This window comes from Manacus vitellinus, unplaced genomic scaffold (genome assembly GCF_001715985.3).
Source record: "Manacus vitellinus isolate BGI_N305 unplaced genomic scaffold, ASM171598v3 scaffold_24_pilon, whole genome shotgun sequence".
NCBI classification, from domain to species: Eukaryota; Metazoa; Chordata; class Aves; order Passeriformes; family Pipridae; genus Manacus; species Manacus vitellinus.
The window spans coordinates 1369436-1383661 of record NW_021939798.1 but is presented as its reverse complement, the minus strand read 5'-3'; the positions used below and the strand labels follow the sequence as shown (position 1 = coordinate 1383661).

The window sequence follows — 14226 nt, the reverse complement described above, 5'->3', positions numbered from 1 at the left end:
AGGAAGGCAGCAGGGGAGGGGGTGGCCTGACTCCTGTAAGTATTTTTTGAAGTAAACAATTTAACCTCTAACCCAGATCTAGAAAAATATCTGTGAAATACCTGCACCGTATTTGGGTGGATTTTGTCTTGAATTTTTCTGGGAGATGGGAGAAGTTGGCAAATGAATGGACACTGCACAAAGCCAACACATTTGCTGAGGTGAAATTCCCCTGCTCCTCCGTTATTTTGGTTAGAATCTGTGCTTTGGTCTCAACCAGCCCACGGTTCAGAGGAGCCCAGAGGGGCCTGGAGGCTGGTAAGGGCACCTTGAACACACATTGCATTGCTCTTCATGGGTACATTTTAGGGCTGTACAGCAGGAACTTGTAAACCCAAGGCTTGGACATCCTGCTGCTCCCCAGCTGTTGCAGAGGATTTAGCCTTCTGATTTCATTGTCAGGCCATATTTGAAGTGGCCACTGGTTTGGCCTTTTGACACAGCTAATGCAACCCCATCACTGGTATGAGCTCCCACAGAGCCCACTGCAGTCTGTTCTAGCTTTGCTTCCAATAATTGAAGTTCTTGCTTTGTTAAACACTTTCACATCTGCCTGTTTTAATATCTGAACACCTGGGAGTTATAAATGCAGTTCAACAGGTCCCTGTCCCTTGGCTGAGCTGATGAAAGCTCATTTTCCAGCCTGCAGCAAAGGAACAAGGGCTCAAAACCCTGCAGATAGTCTGGACTTGAATTTTAGCATCTAGGCTCAGTGCTAATCTTTATTGCCAGTGCCCTCAGCTTTAGATCTTGACAGGGCACTGAAACACTGGCTGGGGACTCCCTCAGTGACCAACAAAATGAACATCAGTAGAGGGGCACCTTCAACCCGTCAGGTGTGGGGCACCCTCATGCACCCTCCAACCCTCATAGACAGCACTTTCCTGCCTCAGGGACCTCTCAAACACCTTGCCTGGCCATCTGACTGCACTCAGATGTGCTACCTTAGTCCCACTTCACACTCCCTGAGTGCAGGGGAAGCAAGAACATCCCAGATCCCACCAGAACGTCTGGGGCCATGGACCAGTGTTTCCCAGGAGCCTCCAGGCTTATGGCATTAACCAGAGGTCCGGCACCATGAGAAAGCAATTTGATTATCAGCCCCAGTTAAAGTGACCCCATAGGCTTGTTTCTGTGTCTCTGGGGGTGGGCAGAGCACAGTTTGTGGGGGTGAAGGTGGGTGATGCTGCCTGAGCTGGTTCAGGCTGCACTGGGGTCAGTCCACAGCCCCCCTTGGTGAGTGGGTGACTGACAGCCCAGACCCCCCTCCCCCCGAGCTCCAGGTGCTCTGGAGGCAGCAGTTTGCTTCTCTCCATAATCACTGTGGACAAGGAAATATCTCCACAGGATCCATTTCTCTGCTCTGCCGGTGCCAGGTTGAATTGTGTCCAGGATCCTGTCACTGGGGCTGGCTCTGGTACAGCTTCCCTGCCTGCTGGAGTCTGGGAATGACTTGCTTCTCTCCTCTCAGTTTGGTGCACACCATAGACCTGCCTTTCTCTGTTGTTTTTTTGCAGACAAGCCACGAATGAACAACATCCTCACTTCTGCCACCGAACCCTACGACCTGTCCTTCTCCAGGTCCTTCCAGAACCTCTCTCACCTCCCACCATCCTATGAATCTGCTGTCAAGACGAACCCGAGTAAATATTCTTCTCTGAAGAGACTAAGTAGGTGTCAGCTCATTTCATTTCCTTTGTATCTCTTTGTTTTGAGCCTCACTGGGCTCAGTGTTCAGCCAATAACCTCCTCCCTCTGCTCTGCTCTCCCGGGTTGGCAACTCCAGTAATGATTCCTTTGGCTGTCACTTCCCATCAAGGATGAGGAGAGGCAAAGAGTCATTTCATTACTAAGAGAGTACATGTGGTTATTTGCTTACTGACCTCCTTGCTGTGCTGCCTCCCACTCCTCCACCTCAGTCTGCTCCTGATGGAGTCCGCTGAGAATCCTTTTTTTCTCTGCTGGAATCCAGGAAGGCTGAGGGGACTCAGAGCTCACCCTGGCACCCCAGGGCAGGTCTCTCCATCCACAGGAGTAGCTGGAACCAGATAACAGCAGAAAGCTGCTGAGATTTTTGGGAACATCTGTGTCAGCAGGTGACATCCCTGGGCAGTGCTGTGATCCCTGTGTTCCATGGGGTGTGTGCCCAGAGCTGGTCTTGGCCTGTGCCCTGCACTGATCCAGTGGTTTGGGTATTCCAGCACATTTCTCTATTCACACAGGTCAGGATCTCTCCTGTCTTGCTCTTTCATGCCCTGTTCTGCCAACAGTCTTGTAATGCTGCAGTTCATCACCTCAGTGATGACAAACTTCAGCTTCAGTGGGATTATGAAACAAGGGATTGTTGTGCAGGCAAATGCTCTGTCCAGACTCACCCTGGGTCTGCAGTTGGATGTTTCCATGAGCAGTTTCTGGATGCAGCCATGTATTTCCAGTGCCTAATTTAGAGAAATAACTTAGGTGTTTATACTTGCAATACCTTCACTGAGAGAAGGTGAGGATGAGGAGCAGATCTAACTTCCTTAGTCTGAATAAAACTTGCATTCCCAATTTAGCCAGTTAAGTGAGACACACACAATTAAGTGGCAGGGAAGCCCTTGGATTTTCCATAAGATATATCTGTGGAATATTTTTCAGAAGAGACAAAGGAAATGTAGCACAAAAAACCCCTCAGTCCATTCTTTGACACTTCAACATGGGACTACATACCTGTTTAATATTAAGTCAAATGCATTTGGTGTGCTTAAAAGTAAACATGTGCTTAACTGTGTTGGAGAACAGAGCTCAGGTATTTGGAGATTGGAACCTGCCACCTCCATCAGTCAGTTTGCCATGTGCCATGTTTCCCTAGAAACATTTGGATCTTACACTCTCAACCAAAAGAATTTCCCCCCCACTGTATCCCACTGATGAACAGTCCATGTTCATGGGTGTAATATCTGATATTGGAAACCCCTTGAAATCGTGGCACTGTAATATTACTGCTTCAAAATATCCCCGTTTCGAGGTGAGAATTTATTTTCATTTCTCAGCTGAAATAAAAATTTCCCAACACATGAAATATAGCCCCTGGAGACACAGGAACAGGTTGCCCAGAGAAGCTGTGGCTGCCCCATCCCTGGAAGTGTCCAAGGCCAGATTGGACAGGGCTTGGAGCAACCTGGGCTAGTGGAAGGTGTCCCTGCCCATGGCAGGGGGTGGGACTGGATGAGCTTTAAGGTCCCTTGTAACCCAAACCATTCTGGAATTTTACAATATCATTCTATGGTTTCACAAACATTTGTCTAAAATGACAAAAGTTGTGTTAAGCTGCCAAGATTGAATGTTCTCAACAATGTAATGAGCAGTCAGTGCTCCTCTCCTGAGCTTTTCCTGACTCTCTGGGCCATTCCTTTCCCTGTTACTGTTCACTGGATCCCTGAGAGTCAACATGAATTCAAGAACATCAGAGTTTGTCTTTGACCATTGCCTTGAGTGGGGTTCAGTCACCCCCTTAAATATTCAGCACCATCAACCCTAGAAGTGGAAACACCAACTATTCCCCCTCCAGGGCAGGTGTGGACAGAGCTCAGGGATCTTTGCAAGGCACCAACGCATCCTCTTGCAGAGCACCTGGTAAATGCCAAACCAAGTGCTTGGCACTGTGTTTTTGAGTAACTAAATAGACAGTTTGGACTCTGAAAGTGCCAAGCACTCCCAGCTCCCACTGGGATTGAATACATTCAGCACCTCCAGAATCACTGAATCACTTTCTTACAGCTGCTCTACTCCAGAGCCAAAGGAAAACAGGCACAGAGCTCCCAGAACTTCCCTTGGAAAATACCAGCAATATAATTTTCTTATTCCATGTGAAGGAGCTAAAGGTAACACAAAGAATGTAATATTTAAATGCTGGAGTTTGAAAATTATTTATTAGGAGTTCATTGTTCATATTTAAAATTACTTCTTTCCAATGAACTCCCTGTTTGGGTTAAAAAAATAATAAAAAAAAAGTTAATGAAGAGCTCCTTAACAAATAAAATATTTCTGTTTAAGTAAAATAAAAGGCAATAGATACTTTTTAAATCTATGTTTCAGCTGCTGGTCTGCATTTCTTTGGGTTTGCCAGGCAGGTAAATGTTATTTATTTTCCTCCAGTTAGCAGAGACAGGTAGTGAAAGACAATTTCTGCCCAAGAATATTGAATAATCAATTAAGAAAAAAATAAAATTTAGTATCTCTTTGCCAGAGATAAGGACAGAGCTCAGCAATGGCACGGTCAGCTCCACCTCAGCCACCTTGACCACAGAGCCATCAGGGATCCTGTGTCTGTTCAGTGCTGGGATCAGGGAAGGACAGTCCCCTGTGACCCCTCGGAGGGTCCCAGTGTCTCTGACACCAGAGCTGCAATCAGGGGCTGCCCAGCTCTTTGCTGGAAAATAACCCCAGTTTACAATGCCCAGGGGGGCCAACCCTGTCCTGGGGCATCAGGGAGGGGATTGTCCTGCTCTGCTCTGCCCTGGGGCGGCCTCACCTCAACATTGGGGCAGTTTGAGGGGACACAATGGAAGGAAGAGATTGAGCCATTGGAGAGTGTCCAAAGGAGGGAAGGAGGATGGGGAAGGGCCTTGATTTGAAGGTGTGTGAGGACACTGAGGGCACTTGGTGTGTTCAGCTGGAGAAGAGGAGACTGAGGGGAGACCTCACTGCAGTTCCACCTTCCTGGGCAGGGGCAGAGGAGGGGCAGGGACTGAGCTCTGCTCTGGGGGGACCAGGGACAGCAGCCAGGGAAGGGCTGGAGCTGTGTCAGGGCAGGCTCAGGTTGGATCTCAGCCAAAGGTTCTTCCCCCAGAGGCTGGTTGGGCACTGCCCAGGCTCCCCAGGGCAGTGGGCACAGCCCCAAGGCTGCCAGAGCTCCAGGAGGGTTTGGCTGATCCTCTGGGGCACAGGGGGTGACTCTTGGGGATGGGCCTGTGCAGGGCTGAGGGTTGGACTCGATGATCCTTGTGGGGCCAGCACATTCTGGACTCTGTGGGCTCCCTGCTGTGTCCCTGGCCAGTGGCACTGCACTGAGGAGGGAGCTTCCACCTCTGGGCACTCACCTCTCCTGCCATTGCACTGAGAAAGCAGCACCGTGGCTTCTCCTCCTTCCAAAGCAAAGGCTTGAAGGTGCCCCAGGCCTTTAGGAGCAGTAGGAACAGGTTGCTGACTGCATGGAAGCCACTCAGAACCAAGTCCCATGGGAGCTTTCTGCTTCCAGGGCTCTTTACTTCCCCAGCTCTTCCTTCAGGGCACAGACAACAGGAAACCCCACCCAGTGTTTGCTCCCAGAGGTAGGAAGGTCTCTGAGGGGCTGGGTACCCCCTCCATGGGAAGACCTACTCCAGCCCTGCCCTGGCAGCCCTGCAAGGTGGGAAAAGCAGTGGTGGGTGGGTGTGGGAACCTCTGGCTGAGCAAGAGCTGCCCTATTAATTACATCCTGCCCAGAGCTCCAGGGAATTGCTCTTTCCAAATAAGTGAGAAAGGTCAGTCAGGAAGGAAGGTGATATTTTCAGGCATATTAAACCACTTGGTTTTGGCTAAAGAATCTTCACAAATGAATAGGCAGCTTCAAAATGTTAAGGCCAATTAGAACAGGAGGTACAAGCCAGAAGAGAGAATATGTTGGAGCTGCAGAGAAAGAAAAACAGAGGAACTACCTTTAAGAAAAGCAAAGGAATTACTCTAATGGCCTCACACACACACATACACACGTGCACCTACTTTCACCACGTTAACTACAACCACAGGAAGCAAAAATCCCCTTGGCTTTTCCATATTCTCTTCCCAGATCACCAAAAATGTTCCTTGTTTCTCTAATTCCAGTGTCAGAGGAGCTGTGCTCTGCCTTAGACATGTTGAAGTGTAATGTGTGAGTAAGAGCACTTAGAGAGCACTTATTTGGGGATTTCCCCACAAATGGGAGGAAAAAACCCCCAAAAAGCAGTCTAAGGGAAAATCAGTTTATCCTAAAATCAAGGCAGTTGAAGCACTCAAATACTCCTGAAATTTGGTGACATCAGCCCTGGTCAATGTTCCTGAAACTGCCAAAGGAGGAAAAAAAGGGCAGAAAAAAATCCAACTAAAACCAATGAAAAAAGCCCAGAAAGTGTGCAGAAAACATGATTTCCAGGTCCAAATGTTTGAAAAACACAAGTGATGACCCAGAACAATGGGACTGACTTAAAAAAAAGAGAAATTTTTGTCAATCAATACACCAGTGATTTCTTTTTGTCTGCTCACAATTTCTGGCCTTTTGGAATCCACTTTTTTGAATTTTTAAGCACATCCTTGATGGAGAAACATATGGGATTGTGCAGAGTCTCCATCTCCTTGATGGAGAAACATACTGGTAGTTTTATTTTGCCTGAAACTACAGTTGTCTGTTCTCATACCAATGACAAGATAAGGAGCAGTGGTATGAGAGCCTCAGTGTCCCAGTATAATGAGGATGAGATGGATCAGGCTGGAAGGTGGCCCTGCCCGTGGTAGGGGGTGGAATGAGCTGATCCTTAAGGTCCCTTCCAATCCAAACCATTCTGTGATTCTGTGATTTCTGTTCCCAGGGAGAATTTGGTTTTAGCCAACTATGAAACCAAACGTTCCCAGTTCCCACCCCAATCCACTGGAGCCTCCAGTCTCCAAAGCCTGGGGCTGTGTTTGGTTCCTGGCTGTCCCTGGGTGCACAAACACTGTGGTTACAGAGCTGTGCTGAGCTTGTCTCTTGTCTCTTGGCACGTGTGTGCTGCAGAACCTTGGCCTCCTGTCAGGCTTCGTTCTCCACCACTGGCTCACACTGACACCACCTTTCAGAGGCAACAGCCTGGTAAAAGTCTGTCTGGTGCCTGCCTAAACCAGCTTGTTGTTCATGAGAAACTGCTGTTTCAGCTTTGATTCCTTTGAGGCGGAGATGTGAAGCGTGTCTACACCAGGAAACCCTCCCAGAGTAGCTGTGCCAACATCCACACGTGTCCCTCAGCATCATGGGGGGCACAGCCTGTGTGAGCTTAGAATAACCTTTGAAATGAAATCAGCTCCCTAAAAGGTTTAGCCATGGCCAGCAAATGGCTGTACAGAGTTGTACATGGGATGGGAGAGGGGAAAAAAGGATATTTTTAATGCTACTAATGGAAAAAAAAATTTAAGGCGTAGAAATGCTGGGGGTTTAATCTAAATTAGCAAGGAACAACTTCAAACCACTTTTCATCAGCTGATTCACCTCACTAAAGCAGCCTCAGACGCTGCAAACCTCACATAAGCTGGTTTAGCTCCTGTTGGCAATTACCACAGCCAGGTATGGGCATCCCAGCACATCTCCATTTGGGATGTTCTCTGCTTTAATTACATCTATTTAGAGCCACTTGGGCAAATCCAGTGGAACTCCTCTCATCCAGAGCAGAGGCCAAGTGCCAGAGTTGTAATTGCTTCATTTCTATTCTGCAGCCAGCCCCAAGCACCAGTACCAAGCCTGTGCACACGAAGTGGGGCATTTCTATAGAAATAAACTATGGAATAAAAATGCCTACACTTACTGTGGCCATATGGAATTTCCCCAGTCCTTCTCAGGCTTCCTCAAGGGTGATTTTAAAGACAAAAGTGTTTGAGACCAGAGGAGCTGCTGTCTGATATTTGCCATGAGATACTATTCCAAGAAGTTTTTGATTGCAAAAAACAAAGACTCATTCCTCCAACATGTGCTCTGGAGAGCAAATCCCAGCAGCAGGAAGTGTGCCAGAGCAGGAGAGCTGTGGGTGACCTCAGCCTTCGTGGTGTGTGGGCTGCAGAGAAGAGTTTGGCAGCAGTGATGGTGCCAACAGGCCCTTGCACGTGTTCTCAGTTTGTAAATTTGTGTGCTGAGATGGGAACCAACCACCCTGCTCACAGATCTTCTGGACTGTGCAAGGGCCCATGAGGAGCAGGGTCCAGGGAACAGTGAAGAGAATGTCTGGGAGAGGAGATAAGTGTCACACATAAGTGACATCATCCAGCACAGGGTGCTGACAGCTCTCCAGGGCTGGAGAAGACATTCAGGCACCATTGGGTAACTGTGCTCTTCTCTGTGGGGACCAGTGACAGGACCTGAGGGAGTACTATGAAGTTCTGTCAGGGCAGGCTCAGGTTGGATCTCAGCCAAAGGTTCTTCCCCCAGAGGCTGGTTGGGCACTGCCCAGGCTCCCCAGGGCAGTGGGCACAGCCCCAAGGCTGCCAGAGCTGCAGGAGGGTTTGGCTGATCCTCTGGGGCACAGGGGGTGACTCTTGGGGATGGGCCTGTGCAGGGCTGAGGGTTGGACTGGATGATCCTTGTGGGTTCCTTCTGACTCAGCAGATTCTGTGATTTTTGTGAGCAAACTCTGGGATGGTGTCAGCACCCCCTGTGCCACCTGAGCTCTGCCTCATGGGACACCAGCCAACTGTCTTCAACTCTCAGCCAGCATGGTGCATCAAACCAACAGATTTATGGCTATTTCAGAGGAGAGAGGAAATTTCCACCCATATTTCACTTTTAGGCCTGTTGGATGCCTACAGAAAGTGGGACCACCTCCCTTACCCAATTCTGGATTGCCCAGACTGTCCTGCAGCAGAGCTTTGCTCTTTTTGTCACTCAAACAACGTTCAGAATCTCTATGCACATGAAATTCTCCTCTTCTATCATCTGATACTTTTCCATCTCACATCACCTACTACAGAATGAAATATTGGAGCTGAGAAAATCAATGGTGTCCCTCTTTATTATCATTATCATTATCATATATCTTTATCATACTTGTCTTATAAGCAAAAGACTTTCCAAAGGAATTTCATGTCAGGTCCCAGGAGCTGGCCAAGGACGTGTAGGACAGGATGTCTTTGCCAATCAACACTTAGCTCAAGTTGGTAGGGACAGTGCACACTGGGTCTCGTGGGTGTGTGTTCCCAGCTCTGTGATCTCCATCCCAAGATGCTCCTATGAGGTTACTTCTCAAGAAGATTGTTTCCTCTGGAAGGTGGAGAAACTTGCTGTACCTGTCCATGTGGAGTCCCCTTCCTACACACCAGTGAGGGTTGTGTTGTCTTCTCCAAGGAGAAGAGGGCTGCCTGCCAGGTGTCTGGGGTGGGGCTCACTCTAGGGTCTTCTGGAGCCAGAAAGGATGGAGGTGCTTCTGGACACACCAAGGAAATATCTCAGACAAAGAAATGAGGAAGGAGGCTCGTAGAGGTGATCAGTGTTGAGCATTAAACATTCTCCATCCCCTGACCCCTGACAGAGGCCAATGTTGTGCTCTTCTCCTTGTGACAGAGACCATTCTGGTGAGGGACTGATGTCCTGTGCTTTCATCTCTGCAGCCACAGGCACAGAGGGAAGTTCTCCCTCCCCTCAAGTACCTCTCACCTCCTGACCTTAATGACATTTCCTTACAGGCTGCACTGGGCTTGAAGCCCAAGAACTGCTAAGCCTCCTTCCAGGTAAGTAATCCCAGTTTACAGCATATGAACATCAAAGGGGTTAACCAGGAAGTTTTTGTGTTTCTGTTGTTTAAAAAAAAAAAAAAAATCTGAAACAGTTGTGGAATTGCTTCTTTTAATTAAATGTTGGTTGAATCAGGTCATTCCAGCTGTAGGATTTAAGTGGTCTAACATGGTACAGCTGCAGGAGCCAACACTGAGTCTCTAGTGTTTCTCTAAAAGCCAAAGAGAGGAGGGTGAGTGTGTGGAGGGGGGTGATGAGTTTCTGAGCAAAAGAGATCATTTAAGATGCAGAAACAGCAAATTGAGCACGAAACATTCCATGGGATAAATTCTATCAAACGAAGGTGTCTGAGAAAATGGAAACTGAAACCTTAGGCAGGTGTTTCAGTGTCTCAGTGAGAACATCCAGTGACTACCAAACCTGTTTTGTGATCACATTTACAACTATTCAAAAATGGTAATTAAAAATGTGATGATGTCACTCATGGACTCCAGGGAACATCCATGTCTGAGGCCAGAGATGAGCTGTGCATTCCCTCAAGTGGGGGGACTGTCCTGCTCAGCTCACCTGCCCTGTCCTTGCTTTAGAAGTGTATTGAGAAGGTGACATTTGCTACTTTCTCCATAACTCGCCTTTTGTGTAAATCACGTCATACCAAGTCTGGACTGGATGGCATGTGGGATCTGTTGTTTCATGGTGTAGGAAGGTGGGTGTTTGCACAGGGACTCCCCCCATCCCCATGCAATTCAAACTCTCTGGGGTCTCTCTGACAGGCAGCTCCTGACATGGGTGGTTGATGGTCCCTGAGGTGTCCCCAGGAGGCCGCTCCAGGGCTGTGTGCTGTGCACAGTTCCCTTTCCCCCTGTGGAACAGCACTGTGACATTCCTAAACCACTCCCTTTCCCTCCCCACAGCTGACAAGGAGGCTGACGAGTACTACATGAGGAGGAGGCACCTGCCCGACCTGGCGGCGCGGGGGACGCTCCCCATCAACGTCATCAAGATGTCCCAACAGACCAACCACCGGGACAGGCCCCGCCGCCCCATCCGGGCCATGTCCCAGGACAGGGTGCTGTCCCCTGAGAGGATCATGCCCGAGGAGTTCAGCATGTCCTACGAACGGATCCTCTCAGACGAGCAGCTGCTGTCGGCCGAGCGCCTGCACTCCCAGGACCCGCTGCTGTCCCCGGAGCGCTCGGGGTACCCCGAGCAGTCCATGTCCCGGGCACTGTCCCACACGGATGTCTTTGTGTCCACACCCGTCTTGGATCGCTACAGGATGTCAAAAATGCACTCCCATCCCAGTGCCTCAAATAACTTGTACAACACTCTGGGGATGACCCCCACCTCGGCCAAGCGCCAGGCCTTCGCCTCGCGCCGCCACAACACCGTGGAGCAACTGCATTACATCCCCGGCCACCACCACCACTATCGCACGGCCAGCAAGACTGAGGTGACTGTGTGATAGGACCTCGGGCCTTGTACATACTCTGTAAGGACTGGGGGTGGCCACAGCACCCCACACTGCAGTGGCCTTATAGGCCAAGGTAACCTCTACTAACTCAGTGTCTGCAAAGACTTCTCTGACAGTCCCATCCACGTTGTTTTTAAAGCCACCCCTCCATCGGTGACATGAGAAGAACCCAAGCAAGCCAACAGACAATAGTGAGGGATAATAGAGGAAATTTTCCTGATGTGCATCAGTTTCTGTCAAAGAAAGCCATAGTAATCGATGGCTCCTTCCAAGGGCTCACCTGCATCATCTCATTGTTCCCATGAATTTAGGACTTTTCCGTTGCTCCAGGTAGAAGCAGTCCCATGCAGCCCAAGGTAGAGAGGAGGAAACACAGCACCCCATCCTGTCAGGAAGGGGCTTGTCCTCATGTTTGGTCTTTCTGTAGCAAGGAGGGAAGTTCTGGCTGCTGGGGGGTCACCCCCAGGCTGCTCGACACCAGTCAGCACCCACACATCTGTTCCTTGTCACCCTTGGAGCAAGTTCAAGGGCAGACTTTCCTTGGGGACTGGCAGATCTAGGGACAAGAATAGCCTGGCTGAGAAATAAACTTTTAGTATATACTAAATATACTCATAAGATACAAACATACTAGTGCCTACAAATCGCCTGCTCTCTCAGTGTAGGAAGTAGTGGGGTTGATGTGTTCAATAAGCACAAATACGCTGAAATGCTTGTTTCCCTTTCCTCCACTCATCATTCTAATATCTTGGTGTCTCCAACATGTAAATAGGAAGGAGGAATAGGGTTTCTCTTCCTCCAGCTTCTTGCCACTGCTGAACCTAAAGCACCAGAATTCGTTCAGCTTCGCCCTGCTGAGCCGTGCTGGGGAGGTCCCAACTGCACCAAGAGCCCTGCAAGGCCAGGCTTCCATCCCTGCCCCTGAGCCTGGATCTCTCCTCAGAATCTTTTCCTGACAGCATTTTCCACTGGCCCAGGTCCCCTGTTTCTGAACACATTTTCTCCTCTCAGTTACAACCCAGAACTCCTTATGTAGCAAATCTTTCCCCAGCCCTCAGCAGAAGCACAAGACTGGGGGTGTCTCTGCCCAAAAGCAGGTCGGTAACTTTCCATGATGTTCTCTCCATGTGATGGCCTCCCAAGAAAACCTTCCAAATTCCAATTCCACTGAGTACCAATCCTAACCATGAAGACAGTTACATTTCATGCATATAAATTATATATCCAGCATAATTATAATTAATGGGCATGTTGTATATCTGATATAATGCTAATTAGATACTGTATATTTGTAAAATCTTTAAAACAGAGACTCGTGGGTCCAGAATTTGTGAGGGTTTTATCCTTGGCTTTCCAGCCAGATTGGGCTTTGCTTTGGTTTTTTTTTGTTTTGTTTTTGTTTTGTTTTTGCGTTGTTGTTGTTGTTGTTGGATTTGGGTTTGGTTTTGCTTTATTATTTTTTTCTCTTTTATTTGTGTTCCTATCAAATTCTGTAGAACTAACTCACATCAGAACACACTTCTGTGACCGGGAAAGGGTCTCAGAGGTTTGGAAGGCCAGCCAGACCCAGTGCTGTAACTCCTGGTGCTGGACCCTGTCCATGGTGTGCCCTGGGGGTCCCACCACATGCTGTCCACGCTGCCCGTCCCACCGGCAGCCACGCTCCCTCCTCTGGGTGGCACGACTAATTCAGGCTGTAAGAACATTCCTGGACACTTCTCCTCATGTCCTACATTTCCAATTAAATCTTTTCCTACATTAAACCTCACTGAACTCAGCTCTGCCCTGGTCCCTCCCCTCAAATACCTCCCACCTCCCGGCCTTAATGATGCTCCCAGCTCCACATGCCAAGTCCTGTAGCAAACAATGATTGGGAGCTTGAGTCTCCTCTGGAGGTTTATGAGTCTCCTGTGGAGGTTTCTGATGCAGCACCAGGTTTGTCAGGGTAGGCAGGAGGAGCACGTCCTTATCCCAGTGGGATTTAGAGGCAGGCCTTGGTGGGGTGGCCACATGGGTCTGTTGGTATGAGTTCCAGAGCTTTATTCTGCCCCATCAGATGGAGACTGTGCTGAGAAGGATCCATCAGTGAGAGGTGCTGGGGCTTTGTTTGACGGAAACTGAGCTGGAAAGGAATAAATAACAGTCTCCATGGTTCAGATTTGGCAAAATCATTCTGAGCAACAACCAGAACTGTCTGTGGATCAGAGTGGCAGTTCATGGCATGGGAGGGATGAGAGAGAAAAGGCTCACACCTCCTCTCCTGCCCTTCCCCTGAGGGAACCACTCTCCCCTGACTACCTCCAAGCTCCTCAGCTCAGTCACTGGATATTTCCTCCCAGAAGACAATCCCTGGGACAATATTGCCCTGTGCTGACCTTCCCACAGACCAGTTTGTGACTCTTGTGAGGATAAGAGACACTAAGAGGGCTGATGGGGAGTCAGTCCCTGATGAGGTTCTGGGGCTCTTCCATTCACTCTTGGCCCAAGAAAGGCCAGGATTTCCCCTCTCCAGGCAGGGAGACATGAACACTGTGGGAGAGGAGAGGCCACCCCAGAGTCTGCGGGAGCTGTGGTGGCAGAGCCAGAGGAGCAGAGGTGGCAGTGTGAGGCCATGGGTAGGTGAACACTCCTCTCTTTCCATTCCCATAGCTGTCTGTCTCAAGCTCTAGTCCTTGTCTAAATGTTCCATTTATGAGCTAAGAAGTTGCTGGACCAGATGCAGATTTGGGAATTTTTCCCTCAAGCAACCCATGCAGATGCTGAGCTGTGCCCGTGTCATTTGACCTCGGGGTCTTCTCTTATTCTGCCTGGCAGATATCACCAAGCCCTCTGGCAGATATCACCAAGCCCTCTGCCAATTGTCCTATCTGGGCAACAACCCTCCAAAGAAAATTAAGCCCCATTTCCTTGTCTTTTCCACCCACTCAACTGTTTTAAGCAGATGTGTCCCACCCTTTTTGGGCCAAATCTCTTCAGGGACTCTGCCACCACCACAGAAAGTTTTCAGCAAATTTTCTTGGGAAGGAACAATGCCCTTGATACCAGTGGGGCACGCTGTGCTCCCATGGCTTGCTTTGTGTGCTGGGCTGGGTTGGGAGATGGGGCAGTGATGTTCCAGCACACACAGGTGTTCTTTGGTTATTTTTTTTCCTTATTCCTCACTCTGGGATTTTGTCACTGAACAAATACTTGCTCTGTGACCGGGTGTCGTGTCCCACAGCCTGATCCCAGCACTTCAGTTCCCTGT

The 14226-nt window shown here is 49.1% G+C and overlaps 1 protein-coding gene and 1 long non-coding RNA gene across 2 annotated transcripts in view; one reads left to right on the top strand and one right to left on the bottom strand.

The window, feature by feature from the left end:
- The window catches only part of SHISA6 (shisa family member 6), a gene marked incomplete at its 5' end in the record, with an annotated part of 261715 nt that extends 247907 nt beyond the window's left edge, over positions 1-13808 (top strand). Inside the window, 2 exons of the mRNA XM_029960053.1 lie at positions 1557-1709; positions 10420-13808. Of these exons, the coding sequence (XP_029815913.1) occupies positions 1557-1709; positions 10420-10970 (704 nt within the window). The remainder of the gene's footprint in view (positions 1-1556; positions 1710-10419) is intronic.
- On the bottom strand, positions 1826-7992 carry LOC108639813. The gene is made up of 3 exons (XR_001920756.1): positions 7590-7992; positions 2415-2477; positions 1826-2077 (listed from the first exon to the last, which is right to left on the bottom strand). It is a non-coding gene; the product is annotated as an uncharacterized LOC108639813 (long non-coding RNA).
- Positions 13809-14226: the final 418 nt, after the last annotated feature.